The sequence below is a fragment of the Poeciliopsis prolifica genome, unplaced genomic scaffold (assembly GCF_027474105.1).
Source record: "Poeciliopsis prolifica strain line A6 unplaced genomic scaffold, Auburn_PproV2 SCAFFOLD045, whole genome shotgun sequence".
Lineage (NCBI taxonomy): Eukaryota > Metazoa > Chordata > Actinopteri > Cyprinodontiformes > Poeciliidae > Poeciliopsis > Poeciliopsis prolifica.
Window position 1 is genome coordinate 4,483,821 of NW_026562420.1, and position 19,139 is coordinate 4,502,959.

Genomic DNA, 19,139 nt, shown 5'->3' on the forward strand with positions numbered 1-19,139 from the left:
GCGTAAGAACTGATCGCAGTGATTCTACAAAGTTGCAAAACATTTATTGACAGTTTTTGGAACTTCAAACACTGTCCTGCATGACAAAAATACATCAAACAGATAAAAATTAAGAAATGATTTAAAATCAATTTTCTACATCTGGGAAGCAATTTAAACAAATTAGCGAGCTTCACACATTTGAAATGTTAAGTGTTTTAAACAGACATTTGATTAAGTACATTTGTCGCCTTTCTTGTTGATGCATAAAATATATACATATAGAAAAACTTTCATACATAACATGTATTGCATGCATGAGAAATATTTCACTCAACGAACTGACAATGACTGAGAGCTCTGGCTCGGATGAAATTAACAGTTCGGAGAACCACCTTCATGACATGGTGCATTTTAGCGACTTGCAGCATAATGCTTCCTGATGCAAAATACAATGAAATGTCCAAAAACTCCCCTCCCTTTATTTGCAGCTTGGACTTTCTCTCTGAACTTTGTCACAACACCTGTCTTTGTCCCAAGCATTGACGGCGCACCATCAGTAGCTAGGCTTACGGTGCGGGACCGGTCCACCCGGAGCGGGACCGGTCCACCCGGAGAGGGACCGGTCCACCCCGACTCGGTCCGGCGCTCCAACAACGGAGCGGAAAATGTCTTCAGATGTCATGGTGTCGGTCATGGGCACCAACTCTAGAAACTCCTCTGTGACAGTGAACGTCTCATCAACAGTTGAGCGACATCAGCAACGTCAGTACTCTCTCTCATCACTGGCAACAGAAAATGCCAGAAATGACTCCGTTTTGCGTTTAAGCTGGTTGTCCAAATCTGCAGATAGTTCCGAAATCCTGTCTGCGACGGTATTTCTAGTCAAGCTAATCTTGGCAAAAGCTTGTCGCTTCTCAGGACACACAACTTGAACAGCTTCAGCATGCAGTTCCCCCACAGGAAGGCTTTGATGCTAACGCTATTTGGCTAGCAGTTAGCTAGCTGGCTTTCACCGCAGCATCACTGGCCTCTCGACTCCGGGTGAAAACAGATTGCTGTTTCCTCAGACCGTCAACATTTCATTTATCTTCTGATTCTCAGTTCTCCTTGCAAGTGCTTGTATTTTTCACCATATTGAGTTTCATAGTGGCGGCGAATATTGTATTCCTTAAGCACCGAAACTTGCTGCAGGCACACAAGGCACACGGGTTTTCCATTCACCTCCGTGAACAAATAAGAAGAAGTAAATTTTTCTTGAAAAATCCGACACTGTGTCTGTCTACCTTTCCATTTTTTGAGAAAGACATGTCTTTGATGAGGCTGCCGGGACCAAAATAAAACGCTGATAAAGCGATAGAATCAAAGCTGTTTACAGAACCTGAAGCTCAGTGCTGCCATCTGCTGTTAAATCCGATGTCTGCTCTGAAAAACTGCGCCCCTCGTGGACAATATAGGAATTGCAGATTTTCAATTAAACGAAGTGTATGTTGTTTTTTTTTCAATCATAATGGTCCGGCTGGGGCATTTAGACCCCGGGCCGGACTAAATCGTTCAGCGGGCCGGTTTCGGCCCGCGGGCCGTACGTTTGACACCCCTGCTCTAGGGTGTTTTCACACAGTCCAATGGACTTGATTCAAATGGGGAACAAAATTGAAAGACTGTTACATTTCATCTGGCACAGTTCACTTTCACACTGCACCTTGGGCGCCGCCAGGAGTCTTGGGTTCCATAAAAAAAAAGATATCTGTAATTTAAATGCAAGTTATAGTGAAACTGTTTGGACTAACTCTCGTCCAAACAGAAGGCTGTTTTTAGTTATCATTATATACAAATTGCTTCAATTTCTGTCAGTAATAAATATATTGTTTTCTAATATATTAATTAATACATATGCACAAATGTAAAACAATATAAAACAATTTAAATAATAAACTGGAGTTTGATTAAAGCAGACTAAATAAATGCCCTCTTAAAGCTGCAGTATGTAACTTTTTTGAAACCATGGACTTGGCCTGAAAATTTTAACAAGTTCATTGTAACCCAATAGATAGAAAACTAATCAGAAAATATTGAATGTAGCAGATGTTTTGGTATTGAAACTGCTCATGTCTGTTTTATAGGCGTTTGAAGATATTATATGAAACATGATCATTTTTGTAATCAGAATCTGCTGTTTGATGTCCTGGGTCAGAGGAGAGGTCAGGAGAGCTCTGTGTGGTTCAGGAAACAGTTTGAGGCAGTTTGAAATAAGAAACACAGAAAGCTGATAAACTTTGGTCCCACTTTCTTGAGTAAAATGTTTCTGTATGAAATGAACACATGTATTGTTTGTACACAGGGAAAGTACAGAGAGAGGACATCTAAGAAAGCGATGAACTCATCCCTTGCCCTTGATAACACCTGCATGGTGTCTGGTGTATAAACAGCACATAATGCGCTTTTTCTAATTTTCATTTAGAACAAGCACATGCTAGCAGCAGGCACAGCAGAGAACTTTCTTCCAACTATTACCCACTCATCATGGAAACCACACGAAGAAGTTCAAATGATGCTGCTTTTAAAAAGAGGGCTAAATATCAGGTAGTACAGGACAGAAATAGAGCTGCTGCATGTAAGCTCAGCGTGAATGAATCCATGGTTAAATGGACATGTAGGGCTGCATCCTTGTGAAAAACCAAGAGCGGCAGAGATAACAGCGGCTTGTAGCCCATTATGGCTTATATATGTACGTTTCCAGTTTTTTGTTTTTTTTTATTTTGTGGGTGCGGCTTATACTGTGGTGTGCTCTATAGTCTGGAAAATACGGTAATCATGCAGCCGGTCCAAGACGCTGCATGATTACCATATATGCTGGCGAAAAGATTGCTGACGCCAGCAATCTTTTCCTACAAAAACAACTCCGTAAAAAGTATTTCTGCTGTAACAGGGGTCCAAATGGTTATGTGTATTTGTTATAAGTTGCATTGTGGTCCTTATTGTTATGTGTAGAGTGTTACGGGCTTCCCCTGTCTAACGCTGCTAACTCCCACTCACATGTGATGGGTCGGTCATGTGGGCGGGGGATCGGTGGAGCGGCAGCAGTAGGACCGGAAGTGTAGAAGTGTGTAAACCAAAGTTGGGTTAGCAGTGAAGCTAACCCAAATCCATTTTGTCTATTGACCAGTTTGTCCATTGAGTGTACCAGTTTGTTTGAGGAGTGAGCTGCAGTCTCAGGAATAGCAGCTCGTACTTATTCTAATAAACACTGTTTGGCGGTAATACAGCAGCAGTGTTCGCGTCATTACAATTATATCATGTTGTGAAGTTGTGGAGGTTCCTCCATCTTCTCAGTGTTAAGTGTTCTTTTCTTTAGTGTTAGTATTTAGTTAATGTTTTATATTGATAATATTTATATTGGTTATATCACTTTTTCTTTGGTGGGTTTTGGTATTAAGTTGTTTACTAGATTGGGTGCACACATTTTAGTAAACGCTTGGTTTATTTAGAATATTAATTATTTTGTTTTTGGTTGAGTTGAAGGACTGGCTGGGAGGAGTTGATTGTCTCAAACCAGTAATTGGAACCAACCATCAGGCTGCGGGAAGCAGGGAATTTGATGTGGAAGACTCCTCCTCTCGCCCTATTGACATCTTCCTCTCACTCTATTGTTATAATATTTATGGTGTTAGGTTGTTTTGTTTATAGTTGTGTTTAAAGTAAAATGTTGTGATTTGAATTTATTTATGTTTATGTATTGGTTGTTTTGTTTGTTCCCCCACCCCTCCTTGTGTGTGTGTGTGTAGGCTAGCCTTTGTATATAAATTCCCCTGTGTGTTCATTGAGAAGAGTCAGTTAGTTTTGTTTGAGTTGGTATGCTTTAGTTGATTATTTTTGGGCCCATTTTTCTTATATTTCTTTTTGAAATTTGTTGTAAAAAAATCTTTAACTCTTTGAAAAATTAAATAGTTATTTTTTTTATGCCTTTGTCCTTGAGTTTGCTGGTCGGACCATCACAGAAGTGTTATTCCAAAGTCAATTTGGAATGACACTGCCCCATTAAGGTGAAACTGAAATGAGAAAAATTACTGCAAGTAATTTATGGAAGCTGGTTGCTGGTTATAGGGTTTATTTTCAAAAAATGTAACAAACTGTTTCAAACTCTAGAGTTGCATTTTAGATTACTGGACTGAAGTTGCAAGATAATATTTGAAAAAGATAGAAAAAGTACAGGTTGCAATTTGAACCTAAGAGAAACAAGAATCTTGAATCAAAAGTGAACTGCAGCAGATCGTCTTGGCCATGACTACTTGCCTAAATGCATTAAGTTGCTGTCATGTGATTGGCTGATTCAACATTTGTGAATAACATAAACTAAATTTCAAATTGAACCAGGTATCTGATGACATGCTCAAAGATAATATAACAAGACATTCATATGAAAACATGTAGAGTTGAAGATCAAGAAGATAAGGTCATATGACACATAACTATGGATTATTCAGATTAACAGTTGATAAGATGTCAAAGGCTGGCAAATAACCGGGACAGTAACCTAAACAGATGGACACAAAATGAAATCCCCAACCTTAATAAAGACAAATGTCAAATGAGAAAGCATTACAATTAGAACTTCTACATTGAGTTAAACCATGCACCACAACACCACGTCCACAAACACAAGTGAACAGAGCAAGCAGAATACAAGAAGTCAATGGTCCTGTGAATATGCTTTGAGGAATCCCATGAAACTCAGCAACACCACGATACCAAACAACAACATCACAAAATCTCCCAACTACTCCACAAGGGGGAGAAGAGACACAAACAAGAGAAAGACTAATTAATGGTGTCTTTACCGTTGGGAGGTGGTAAATTGAGGTGCAGGGATGTCCTAGGCTTAGGACCAGGAACGGGGTCCTGTTTGAACCCTGAGGCGTGAGGGACATCAAGCAATGGGGAGAAGATGAAGCCCAGGAAAATTGTTGGACAAGCCTTTCAGCAGGGGTTGCAGAGTGTGACTGGTTACAGTGCTGGTTTGTGATGTTGATTTTGAGTGTGAGATATCGTGTACAGCATTATCAGTTTCATGGCTTGAGTTAATAAAAAAATAAAGAAAATGAATCTTCATGGCTTAAAAACAGTGAGTATAGCACCATGTAAAATACACACCAAACAAGATATTCTGTTTCCAATGGAAGGCCATCAATCTATAGTTAAAGAATCCACAGATAAAGAGCTTCCAACACTCAATGAATCCATGTTAAACCACAACCCATGGTTGAAAGTTAATTCACAAAGTCTTTAACAGCACTCCCATCCATGAGGACATTGGTGATAAGACAAAAAACAGAGTTGGAAGGCATGTTGCTGCTTTGTTGAAATCCAACATCTTTCCAAGAGATTTATAGCTTTACTACTAAATTGAAAGGTTTGACAGTTTTTAGGTATATCACATTACAGCTTTTGCTAGTTTGTTCTCCATCCTTAAGGCTGACAGCAGCAACAATACCAGCAACTCCTCCAGTCACTCTCTCAAACATGCTTTGATACCTCTGAAATAAGGGATGTAGTTATGCTGCTGGAGCATTGCCAGGGTTGTAGGGTTTAGCTGTAAAGACAAGCTTGCACTGCCCCTTAGTGGTGTTGGTGAGTACTTGCCAATGCCTACATCACCCCCACTCCCTTCAGCCCTGCCAGAGTAGTGTGCAGGGAGAGAGGAGGCATCCCTTGCCAAGGTGGAGGGGTTCCTTACACCACACAGGAAGGGTTTAGGTGAAGGGAGGGAACTGGAATCACGGGCCAGGCTGCTGTATTTAACACCCATGTGTACTTCTGGTCCTGGATGTCCAATTACATAAGAAACGTGGAAATATTCGTCAAAATCCTATATACTTGTCCAAGTCTTCAGTCCAAAGAACTCAAAGCGTTTTCACAAATCTGTTTCAAGTCATATAATTACAGTTTCCTAAAAAAGAAAAAAAAACCAGCAACAAGGTGCCATTAGACATCTAAGTAATCTCTAATGGCACTTTAATTCGAAACTGGCAGTTTAAAATGAAAGTGTTTAGATATTGTTACTATTGTTACTTATTTGAAGCAGATGCATTGAAAGAAAAAACTATCATCAGCAGCGATGAACATCCATGGCGATTCTGCCCATTTCTAGGCAGAATCTCTGTTTTACTAATCAAGTTTACTCTTTCACAGGTCAAAGAATCGCAGCACAATGTGGTTCTTACCTGCTCTGCTGTAGTTCTGAGGGGAACGGGACGGGGTGTACCGTCCATACCCCCCAAGAGAGCTGTTGGAACTGGGGCTTGAGGGCCTCCGCTGACGGGGGGATTTCTCCCCATCACCCTGGATGCACAAACAGACAAGAGAAAGTCATTGAACTGCCTTTGTTCTCAGCTGCAAAAGAAGCCAAGGATGTAGGGAAAATTCCATCAATGAAATACTCCTGAAGAATGAAAGAAAGAGAGAATGAAAGAACAAAAGGACAAATTATTTGATTTTAACACATTTATTTTTCAATAAATATACATTTTATAAGTAACACCAAACTTCATCTCAAAGGTTCCCTTTTTAGTTCTTAGTATCAGCGTTAGGGAAAGATAGGCTAGATGATTAATTTTACTTATTTGATTATTTCTGCTACTTAATTAAGCTGTAGTGACCCTTGCAAAATTGCTTCACTGAGAAAATATTTAGCATAAAGAAAATCTAAAAGATGTTGTGGACATTCAATTAACAAGTCATCTCAAAGTTCTTTGATGGTCATAAAATAGCTATGATGTTTGATTCTAGGGAAGAAAAAGTAATTTAAAACATTTAAAACAACATCCTTGGGTCACTAAAACCAGCCTGGTTCAGTAACAAGTGCAAGTTGTGATAAAGAGAAGGAGCGACCGTCAACAGATGTGCTCTGTGAAACCAGTTGGCTGCAGGCTGTTCAGTCTGGCTAATTCTCAGGGGGAAGAAGGGTGGGACATCTGATGTAGGCCGTCAGTAACCAGGCGAATCCTTTCTCCATGTCAGCTTAAACAGAGTTTACTTCAGTTCTGGACAGGGGGAATCCCAGCTGATTTAGGAAACTCAATTCACCTGTTAGATGGAGAGCTGGTAGCACATCTCCCCTCTCAGAAGAGGAAGTCGTGACTGAGAGAGGAGAGAGTGAAGGAAGGGGGAGCAGGGTCACGGTGTAACCGTCCTTCTGTTGCTGCTGTGGAGCAGTTTTCATCTTCTCTTCTCTGTACCACAAATTTGGGACAAACTTCTGGAAAACTGCCGACACACTGAGTTCCTCTAGACTAAAAACCCACCTGTTTTGAGTTGCTTTTGAAACATAATTCTGAAACAATCAATAATCTGAAGTGTAATGATGGCAAAATGTAATTTTGACTCTGTGTTAATGACTTTGTGTTTTTGTGATCTAAAGCACTTTGAAATTCCTTGAACTGAAAAGTGCTATACAAATAAAATTTCATTTGATATTTGATTGTCCATCTGTGCTTAATTTAATCTGAGTATAAATACAGTTGCTCTGTGAAGATCTTAAAATTGCAAAGCCCTCAAATGTACCAACATGTTGCAACAGTTCTACAAAATTAAGAGGCCTAAAGTTCTCTGCATCAACCCTGTACCTGCTGTTGAAGACTGGGGCCTTTTAATTCAATAGGCCCAGTCTCCAAAAATGATCGGTGAGTTGAAAGAAAGTATCGTACCTCTCCATAGTGCCTCTCCTCTGATGGGTAGCTGATATAAGGAGAGTAGGAAAGCATGTCAGGCCTGTCGATGTTATAGATAGCCTTTGTCTTTGGAAGTGCTGCCAGGTCCTTGTAGTCTAGCATCTCTTCTCCTAGTTTGGCCTGGCAACCAGAAAACAAGGAAATGTTTTTAACCAGCTCTTATTTTGTTCAAACAAAACAAAAATAACTTTTTAGAACATATTAAAGCTACAGTCTGTGAGCAGTCTTACATAGATGACTCTGCTGGGTGAGCCAGAGGCACTGGATGCAGGAACTGAAGTGATGCTCTCAGAGGAAGTTCGGGTCACCTGAAACACACACACTCACTGTTTAAACCTACTGCAGCCTAAACGGCCAAGAAAGGTAGCACATTCAGACACTCAGTGGAATCACTGTCAACAATGGCTTCATTAAGGGTTTGAAAGCACAAAGTCATCTGGACGTCAATTCAGTTTTAGTTTCAGTGTTTTCATGTCCTTCTTCCTGGGGTGAAAATGAGCAAAAGGAGAAACACAAGAAGAGCTCTGTTGTCTTCTTCTGCTGGGTAGACCACTAAGGGGCGCGTGCTCATGAGGTCTAAATAACCCTGTCTCTTAAGACCACAGAAGGGTTAAAACTCTTCCTTTGAGAAACAACTGCAATGTTTAATTGCAATTTTTAAGGTAATCAAATTTTTATCTTAAATCTGCAGCTGTTGCTATGTCAACAATTTAAAAAGAATGAGGCTAATTTCTATTGGTGAAGTCCATGAGAGCCGCTAACTGAAACACATGTTCTGTCTGAGCTTCCACACGAAAAATAAGAAAGTCAGGAGTTATAACACCGTTTTCTAATAAGCACCAGCTCACTGATAAATTGTTGGTAGGTTGCCATCTTTCTTGAAGCAACGCAGTGTGATGCTAACCAACCAATTGGGAGAAGCTGTAGCCTGAAGACACTGCCCCTCCTCCTCCTCATCATAATAAAGCAGAAACAAATATTTTTATAAATTTATAAATTATTATAAATTATTATAAATTGATAAGGAACCAGACAAAGCGCAGCCTAAAGACCCTTTATGATGATCAATAACAATGGATCTAGTGTTCCCTCGCCCGGATGCAGGTCACGGGGGGCCCCACTCGGGAGCCAGGCCTGAAGGTGAAGCATGATGGCGAGTGCCTGGTGACCGGACTTTTCCCATGGAGCCTAGCCGGGCCCGGCCCCTAGAGGAGACATTGGTCCCCCTTCCCATGGGCTCACCACCTGCGGGAGGGGCAACAGGGGTCAGGGGCAGTACGGGATGGGTGGTGGACAAAGGAGGGGTCCGATCCTCTGTTGCAGAAGCTGGCTCTTGGAACGTGGAATGTCACCTCTCTTGTGGGGAAGGAGCCGGAGCTGGTGTGTGAAGCTGAGAGGTTCTGGCTAGAAATAGTCAGTCTCACCTCGACACATGGCTCTGGTTCTGGAACCAGACTCTATGAGTGCGGCTGGATATATTTCCACTCTGGAGTTGCCCATGGTAAGAGGCACCAGGCAGGATTGGACATCAGGCACCAAGATGGGGATATTCCACCCCATCTAGGTGCCTGTACGTTAGGGTTTTACACCGGTGAATGAGAGGCTAGCCTCCTTCCGCCTATGGGTGGGTGACGGGTTCTGACTGTTTGTGCTTGCAGGTCAAACAGTTCAGATTACCCACCCTTCTTGGAGTTCTTGAAGGTGGAACTGGAAAGTGCCCCTCCTTGGTTCTACTGGGGGATTTCAACGCTCATGTGGGCAAAGTCAGAGAGACCTGCAGGGATGTGGTTGGGAGAAATGCCCCCCCGATCTGAATCGAGTGGTGTTCTGTTGTTGGACTTCTGTGCTCATCCCGGATTGTCCATAACAAAAACCATGTTCAGGAATATGGGAGTCCATATTGTGCACTTGGCACCAGGACACCGTTGGCTGCAATTCGATGATCAACTTTGTCTTCAAAGACCTCCTCAATCCCACCAACATGCCTTCCATTGAGGAAGTTGAGCCTGGGGACTCTGGGTCAAGCTCTCCAATCTCTGGGGATGAGGTTACAGAGGTGGTTAAAAAGCTCCTCGGTGACAGAGCCACAGTGTGGATGAGATTTGTCCTGGGTTCCTTAAGGCTCTGGATGTTGTAGGGTTGTGTTGGCTGACACGACTCTGCAATATTGCTTGGACATTGGGGGCAGTACCCCTGGATTGGCAGACTCAGGTTAGGTGTTCCAGGCACGTCCCACCGGGAGGAGGCCCAGGAAAGACCCAGGACACGCTGGAGGGACGATGTTTCTTGGCTGGCCTGGGAATGCTTTGGGATTCCCCTGGAACAAGTGGCTGTGGAGACAGAAGTCTGGGCCTCCCTTCCTAAGCCGCTACCCCCGTGACCCGACCCTGGATAAGCGGAAGAAAATGGATGGATGGATGAAATTGTTGGGAACAGGGTTTTAGTTTCTTTGTGCGTTTTTGGATTTGGCTGCTGCTGCACCTTGTCATCCACAAGAGGGCATCACAGGCTGCCATTGTGGTAGGGCGTGCCATGGATTCAGCGCACCTGAGTTTCATCTCCTCAGAATTCCTGGACTTTAATAGGAACCGACTGCCAGCACTTTGTCGCCTGAGTGTTAGCCTGTTACGATACTCTGGATTTTCCAGTGCAGATTCTGCTCTGGCTCTCTGGACAATCTCCCCTCGTGACACTGTGGAACATTATCCACTGGCTGCTCGAGTTCCACCACCACCTCCTCCGTTTGATCACAAGTGTTTCCTGGATTCCTCAGCTGGCAGACGGATTGCTCCTCTGTAGCCTCCGCCTCTCCATTGGGAGTCAGCTCAACCATCTACTCCCTCTGGAACCTGGACACCTCCAAGGACTCACATAAGCAACTGGAGCCCTGAACCCACAGTCAACTCTCCTCTTGCCGCAAATTATTATCCTCACAAGTAAGATCAGTCTAATTCATCTTGTACCTCTATTTTCCCGACTCCCATGAACTCACCATCTCCCTTTGCTGTCCCCAGGTGTGCAGACAACTCCGTGAGCCAGTTCCAAGGACCTGTGTTTCTACCCCTCGTCTCTATGTTTAAATAAACATCCTTTCACTGATTTTGATTCTCCTGTGGGTAAATCAACTTGATACCATCACGACAGAAATAAGGAAACTGAATGAATGAAGACGGAAAAGATAAAAGAATAAAGGAAACAAGGAAATGAAAAGGACAGACAAAAATTAATGCGGGAATGAATAAATAAATAAATAAATGAATAATTATAAATAGGCTATTTATTTATTTGTTTATTTATTCATTCATTCAATTTTGGCAGAAATGGCTCTCCATATTTTACAGCTCTTTCCATGTAGATATACGATTTGTCTCAGGTTTTCTAGTTTCAGACACAAGAAAACCTGCCAAAGAATCTCATTCTCCATCTCATCTCGTGGGATCAGATTTTTCTGACAATAAAACAAAGTGAGTCAGACAACACTGTGTTAATGTATTTTTGGTGTGTTTAGTCGGCAAGTGTCGATATAGAGATTGTTCGTCTCACTAAGAGATGAGATGAACATTGCCAGTTCATCTCATAAATATCATCTTTCATCAAGGGTGATATTTATCATTTTCAGATTCTATAGATCTTTGGATATATTCAAGAAGTTTAATAGGACATACTGTGAGCATATCACATGCAATCCATTGTTTCTAATTGCAAAGCAGTGTGAGGTGGGCCATTAAAACTAGATACCAGCTAGAGCACACAAGCAAGTAGAGAGTCAAAGTTATGTTGAAATAAATCATTAGCATGAGCAAACTGTGAGGATGTGGATTTGTGTGTTTTTCAGTTAATTTAGTCCCTGTGTTGTCGTGTCTATCCCCTGATTTTCTTGTTTCCCTCATTCCTCCTTGTGTTTTTAAGCTCAATTGTGTCTCTTGTGCCGGGCCGGATCCTTGCCTGTGTGACAGTCTTCATTCCCCTTCCTTAGTCTCTGTTCATGTCTCATTGCTCACTTTTGCTTCCTGGTTTTGTGAACCTTGAGGTCATCATTAAACTCACTTCTGCATTACACCATGGTTCTGACTGCTCCTATCTTCACTACAAACCCATTTCATGACACAAATATTTGTCAAATATAATCTATCCTCTCCTCCAATCTGTTGTGTTGACATTTTCCTATGGCTGGGTCAGTTCAACCAACAATCAGGCTGTTCAAACAGCACTGACTGACATAATCAGTGGCCATGCACAGGCCGATCATTTTCACTCTGCTTACATCTGCGGGCTGTTGACCGCAGCAGGAATCACGAGAAATGGACACTGATAGTTAATGGCAGGAAGGTCAACCTAGCAGTTTCAAACAGTTAGAACCAACCCATGCAGCTAATGACTGTGGCACGAGGGAGGAAGTGGGTCGTTTGGAGATGGGCTTGCAAGGACAAGCGCACCCACCTGCTTATTAGGGGCATCACTGAGCTGTATCCGGACCTGCTTCTGAGAAGGAGAGGTCATAAGGAATATAGAAAAGAGGTGGATCACAGGGTGGACGACTAAAGTCACATGGTTTGCTGATGATATGACACTATTTCAACAGCATTTGAATGTTACTACAAAATAACAAATACAGAACAGTTTTGCATATCAGTTGTGATTGCTTTCCACAAAATTAACTTAATAAATTATTTTATTTAATAAACACTCATAACTTCAGGGTTTTTCTAGAGAATTATACAAGAGAGGGAAAATGTCCCTACATCTTTTTTTACTGGTTGAATGTCAATAGATCAACTGATTACACATAAACAGTTTTGTGCCAATATTTGTTTGCATTTTACTTGAGAAATCCCATTCTGATTATGTGTTTCTCAGCTCAAAGTCCCAGTAAATGTTTTTTTAAGGATTTTTATCAAAGTTACTGACCAATCTCAACTATTGATACCTTTAGACAATAAACAGTTTGTAATTTTTACACTCAGTAAGTCATGATAAGACTATGATGGAATATTAGGGTCATTGTAGATGAAAGAAACAAAATGACCACCAAGGAATCAAAAAACTCAGACCTTTGAAAATAATTTGCAACAAAAAATGCCAAATATCTTCTAAGATTGAGGTGGTAGAAGCAGGGGAAATGCTTCTGGATACATTTCAAATTACAAGACGTAGATCTGTGCTCATTTTCTTTCCCCAGACATCTCCTGGGAGCAGATTTGATACAATCTTGTTGCAGCTTCTTCTTCTCTGTCTCAGGCATTCTGGATCCCATTCCATGGCAAGTCTGCACCCGAGAGGTGTTATATCAGAAAATACCCCGAGTCTTCAACTTACACTTTAAATCTAGATGAACGTCTCCTAAATTTATTACAAGCTTAGAGGACATTTGTTACTTTTTGCTGCAAATGTCAAAAGATGTCATAGTTTTAAGTTTGCTTTTTTTTTTTTTTTGCTTTTTTTTTATTAATGTCTTTTACTTATGAGGAAATTAAATATTTGAACACCCTGCAACTTTCCAAGTGCTCCCACTTAGAAATCATAAAGGGGTCTGAAATTTTCATCTTGTGTGCATGTCCACTGTGAGAGACATGCAGTAATCTAAAGAAATCTGTCACAGTTCATTAAGTTTATCCAACTCGATATATTATCATTCACTCAGTTCAATAAGTTCACCCAACTCAATTTAAGTGTTTTTAACTGAATTCTCCAAGTGTATTTAAAATGACAGATTTAAGTTCAAATTTAAGTTTATATATTTTTTTTATTTTTATTTTTTCCTCTTCAATCTTTTTATTTTTGTTTTTTTGTTTTTTCTCATAAACTGAGGGGTGCTGGGCCCCACAGGTGCTAGCTCATCGTTTGCTTTTCACGTGTCATATTTGCCTGATGATCAGCAAAGATCATGAGGCTGGAATTGAACCAGCGACGGCCACGTTGAGGACTACGGTCTCCTCACGGGGGTTGTGCTCTGTCCTTCCATCACCACAGCAGGTACAGGATCTGTTCCTGCTGAAGCTTCTGCCATAACATCAGAGTTAGGATACGAACACAGAAGTGAACTTAATTGTTTCAAATACACTTCTGAGAGTGCACTTTAAGAAGTGTAGTCTAAAAATACTCTTTTTAGAGAATACTCAACAGTGTATTTTACAGAATACCTGAGCCAAAAATCCCTGGTAAAAAAGAGATTATTTATTAGTTTCCTTCTTTATTTGAAGTAAACTAAAGGATTTGAGTAAGACTGACTTAAATTTGGCATTTTAAACACACATAATGAATTCAGTTGTAAACTCTTAATTAATTGAGATAGATGATTATAATATATTGAGTTGGATAAACTGACTCAGTTTGCAATGAGTAAATTGTTTAAAGTAAAGTCAAAGTGAAATGTTCCTTTAAGTTAAAGATTTGTAACTTTTGAAGCTAACTGAACACATTAAAGTAAGTTGTCATCACTAAACCAAAATGATTGAGATAAATGTAATAAATCCATAAAATGAACGACAGCTTAAATAGACTTTTTGCCAGTTTGTATAATTTCTTTATATCTACAATGGCTTCAGAATGCTACTGCACTGTGCAACTATGTTTTTATGTCTATTCTGCCAATATCACAGTCAAATTTCAATGTATGTAATTTTTTGGTGTAAAGTGCCTTGAGATATCTTTCCTTGTCAACTGATTGTTTAAAATTTAATGAAATAAAATACAGGTAGATGCTACATAATACCTTGAAAGAAAACAGCAGATATTTCCAGTTGCCTCAATGAGGGTAACACGTACAGATGTTCAGCAGATATTTTCATGCCATATAAACAGCCTAGTTTTGCTTTCTACAACAATTTTTAATTGTAGATTCTACAACTAAAAATGTTTTTTTTCTGACTGTTTATGCGCCATCTCTCTCAGCTGCAAGTGTCTTCAACCCACCTTGCTTTTCTCCTCCTGCTTGGCAGCTTGTCTGCATGGGGGATGCCAGATAGATGATCCTGAAGACACAAGCAGACAAACCCAGCAACTGTTACACATTTCATTTAGTCTAAAATGTTTTCAGAGTAGTTTTCAGAGTTTGATGCTGATTTGATTCTGATTCAAACAGCAGCTGAGAATTATAAATGAATGCTAAATCAAAGAAACTAAAAGGGTTATGAATGTGATTTTGACATTGAACTTGAAATGGTGTAAAACGTGTAACTGCTATTAAAGATCTGATGATGTGTTGGAGGCAGATAGTAGGTGAAAGGTGAAAGGTCAAGGGTAAAAGGGGAACTAACAGGAGAGCAGAGAGATCAATGCGTTATTTGGAGATAGATGGTTGAACAACTTAAACGTTTCAAGGAAAAGCCAAGAGAGGAATGTTGAGCAACCCTGAGACATTAGCACAGACATGAGGACAAAATGTCTCTAAGACAGTGATGGATATGAGACCATCTGTCCAATCAGTCAACCAATGAAACAAGCACAGCAACAGTGTTAGCCAATGCAAATGCACCAAAAGGCTGGATAAACCCAATAAAAGGTGAGAGCAAAAGAGGAATCTTTGGTTGGATCCTCCAGGCAGAGTGAAGGACCTTTTGACACTTTAGTTAGTGTCAAAAAGTCATTAACTAAAGACTTTTTAGTCTTTAGTTAATGACTTTTTAAATAAAGTGGAACTTATCTGAACGTGGTGATGTTGGTATAATGATCTCAAAGATCAACACATTATGCCATGACAAAGAAATCGAAGAACAAATGAGAAAGTAAATCCCTAACACCCATCAGTCAGGAAGGGCTGTGTAACCATCTCTAAGGCTTTGGGACTCCAGAGAACCACATTGAGAATCATTATCCACATAGTGGCAGCCCAGACAGAATTAGTCCAAAGGGCATCAACAATTCAATTTTTCTACCTCCTGTAGACATAGAAACATTTGAATCCAGAAGGGGGACCCAGATGCTTTAGAAAGCGACAAATAGTTTTCTAAGTGCCAGTTTAAGAGGACAGGAATATATGGAAAATCAGCAATGACTGAGTGCTCTAGATTAATATAAATAGCTGGGTTAGACTGGACAGGACTCAGAGAAGATGACTCCCTTTGTCCATATTGTTCTGAGGTTTTTTTATTGTGTGTGTGTTATATTGGTGGTGTGGACCCCCAGAAGAATAGTCTCTGCTATGGCAGATTCCTTGAAATCACTCACCACTGTGTTTTACTGTTTGTGGGAAGAAGAGGAAAATAAAATGATAAAAACAGATTCAAAAATATGAGTCCAGCCGCCTCTCACCTTGCAGATACATTTCTTCTCCTTCTCCAAACATCTGCTCACAGCGAGCGCATCGGGCACATGTGGGGTGGTAATGCTTCTCTCCCGCCTGTTGATCAAAAAAATGACTTTAGACGGATACAGTAGCATTCCATTCATGCTTTCTCTGAATATCCTGCTGCACCAATTATAACTTGTACAGCATTCTTATTTTCTAAATTCCAATATATATATATAGATATCAAGGCATTATCTTTGACTGCCAAGTTGAGGTGCACTGTGCTATTTAAAATAGATTTATTTCAGTAACCAAAGTAAACTCATAGAATCAAAACTAGAGATTTGTTCAATGTGTTTTATCAGTCACAAGGTGGAGCTATTGTACAACAAAGACAGCAATGTACCAGTGTTATGATAGCAGAAGCAAGAAAGTAAAAACTTTCTTTGGCTGCATGACTTCTACTAAATGTTCAAACTTTCCAGCAAGGTCCTTAGTAGATCATCTCAACAGCCTTTCTCATGACTCATATGTTTAGCTCAGGGTTGTCATGTGCTGGCTTCACATCTACAAGCTAATAGGAAATATTGTATCATGGGTCTGAGGAGAATTGCTTTGGATATGATGGATTTGTCAGTTATATTCAGACTTGGAGATATCTAAGTGCTCCACTGGGTTCTATGTTATGTTATGTTATGTTATGTTCCGTATGTGTGCGTATGTTCTCTGACTGTTAGGTGTTCTGGAGGTAAAAGTATAAACCGTTTTGTCCCAAAACTTTACAAATACTAGCAGTACACTACACTTTCTTTTGTAATGTTTTCTGTTGCAAAAAGAAACACTTCATAATAAATCAGTGCATCATAAAACTAAGTAAATTTATGTCATTCTTGACAAATTTTCTTGCTCTCTGATCTCACCCATAATTTCAACAACTCCATATAGACAACCCTTGCAGTGAACTCAATAAATCTATCAGGAGTTACTCTGCTTTGCTGCGTCATCTGAGTTGGAAAAAACAAGTTGGAAATCAGGAATGCCAATGCCCTGTTTCCTGGGTAGCATACTGTTCAGTGCAAATGGATAGCAGATGGACAGTGAAGGGACTTGGGGACAGATATGTGCTGAAATTAATTGAGCAAAGAGACTGTAGGTCAAAGTGGAATTGGGTCAAAAGGCTTGGTACTTGAAAATCCTCAGAAGGTACAGGAGGCCATGCAAAGAGTTCATATTTGAACTAGATTAAGACTGAATGATGGACAGGGCGTAAGAAGAGGGGATGTTAACTTTGGAACACTGCGATGGATGGAAAAGGATTCAGTTTTAACCATGGAACATATGAGAGGACAGGAAAGTAGATACTACCATTATCAAATCCTTCCTTTGAAATCCAAGCAGTCCTGAAGGGCTGATCTTTCAAGTAAAAGTAGAAATGTGAAACTAAAAGCAAATGTGGCATGATGTTACTCAGTATGCACTCAAACAAATGAACATTGGGGTTGTTACATTAATGTAATCATGTTGAGATGATGTGATTCATTATAGTCAGACTGATATTGTGCTGAAGACAACGAGCGAGATCATGGGAAATCACACGAGGTCATTTGAGAATCGTTTAAGAGCTGCACTGTAACAAATGGCTGTAAAAGCCACAGCATGAAAATTCAGCTCTTTACTGTGATCTGAAATGCGTCTGGAAATATATGGGACGTGGTTGGACCGTTGAATCATGTACGGAAATTTTCAGCTGTACTGTCAATTTTTAATGTCCATTTTCAATGTTGCATTGTGGGATATTTACAGTCGGAGGAGCTTTCACAGGCTAGAGGGCGGGTCAACAATGACTTCCACCGGGTAAGTACTTTTTAAAACAATCACTGCATTGCAGAGTTTTGTTTGTGTTCGAAAATATATGTGATTATATTGAGCTACTCTTGCTTCTTTGGTAAGCTAACTTCGGTTATCTCTCAGTTAGCATTATGTGCAACACAAGGGCTTTTTAGTTAGTTTACCTAGAATATTGCAGATTTCTATATTCTCCAATTGTCTGTGTCTCATTGTAACTTTCATCCTTCTGTCCATAGACTAATGAGATATTGCCATCTCACTGGATCTGCCATCCTTAGGCCTACAGATACTGTCTGCAAACTTTGTATATGGATAGAGACAGAGGAATGAATCTTTCTATGAAAATGTCTGTGTGCCTGAGTATTAAGTTCAAACTAAAACTAATATCACTGAACATTGTTATTTTTCAGGAAACAGTATCAAGGCCACAATTTCTAGGTGATTCATAAGCCTCAATCCAGAAAGAAGAGCAAAGGCTGCAAATGGAAAAGTGACATCAAAACCAACAGGACGACTGATGCAAAACTCAGCAGTGAAACCGCAGGCCTCCATTCTCCTCCTTCATGGACCAGTGGAACTTTTAAAATGGTAAAATTACACATTTACACACAATCGGTTCTTTTACTCCATCTCTCTCCCTGTCTGTCTTTTCTCCGCCTGTCTCTGTCTGTCCTGTCCATTTCTATCAGACAGACAGGAGGACAGCTACAATGAAGGAAGGTCAGCGTGTCTGTCACTAAATCCGTCCTTTTCACCCTTTCTGTCTTTAACTGACATAAATGCAGTTTGGAAACTTTGATATTTGGGTACTTTTGTTTTATTAAAGATTATTTAATCCATTGTATTCAATGTCATGTTACCATGATTATAAATGTATCAGTTTTATTTTGAGATCAGAGTATTTTCCCCTTGGTTGCAATACTCTGACTTCTGTAACAAGCAAATATCGCTGTTGCAAAATACTGTATTTTGTTTTATCATATTTAAATTGACAATAAATCAGTGATTTTAAAATATACTGTATTTTCCGGACTATAAGTCGCAGTTTTTGTCATAGTTTGGCTGAGGGTACAACTTATACTCTGGAGCAGTTTATGTCTGAAATTATGAACACATTATTATATATAACACATGTTGTTTTCACACTAAACCGCAAGAGGGCGCTCTAGGCCTGTGTTCTTCTACCTCTGGAGTTACGGAGTTGTTTACAAGCGACAGCGAAGATTTATTGATTTGGAGTGACACGGATTGCTTGGTAAACTTGTTAGCATGTTATTGATGCTATAACTATAGCATCAATAACTATAGCATCAATAACATATCTTAATATGTTAACGTACCAGGCACGTTCTCAGTTC

The 19,139-nt window shown here is 40.1% G+C and overlaps 1 protein-coding gene across 11 annotated transcripts in view; it reads right to left on the reverse strand.

The window, feature by feature from the left end:
• The window catches only part of ablim2 (actin binding LIM protein family, member 2), an 84,813-nt gene that overhangs the window by 14,132 nt on the left and 51,542 nt on the right, over positions 1–19,139 (reverse strand). For 4 of the 11 annotated variants that reach the window (XM_055056638.1, XM_055056633.1, XM_055056636.1 and 1 more), the window contains exons 7-14: positions 15,957–16,044; positions 14,619–14,677; positions 12,147–12,188; positions 7,937–8,014; positions 7,683–7,826; positions 6,201–6,318; positions 5,512–5,799; positions 4,818–4,889 (exon numbers count right to left, since the gene is read on the reverse strand). In XM_055056638.1, the coding sequence (XP_054912613.1) occupies positions 4,818–4,889; positions 5,512–5,799; positions 6,201–6,318; positions 7,683–7,826; positions 7,937–8,014; positions 12,147–12,188; positions 14,619–14,677; positions 15,957–16,044 (889 nt within the window). The remainder of the gene's footprint in view (positions 1–4,817; positions 4,890–5,511; positions 5,800–6,200; positions 6,319–7,682; positions 7,827–7,936; positions 8,015–12,146; positions 12,189–14,618; positions 14,678–15,956; positions 16,045–19,139) is intronic. The other 7 variants (XM_055056634.1, XM_055056637.1, XM_055056641.1 and 4 more) reach the window with 7 other exon arrangements.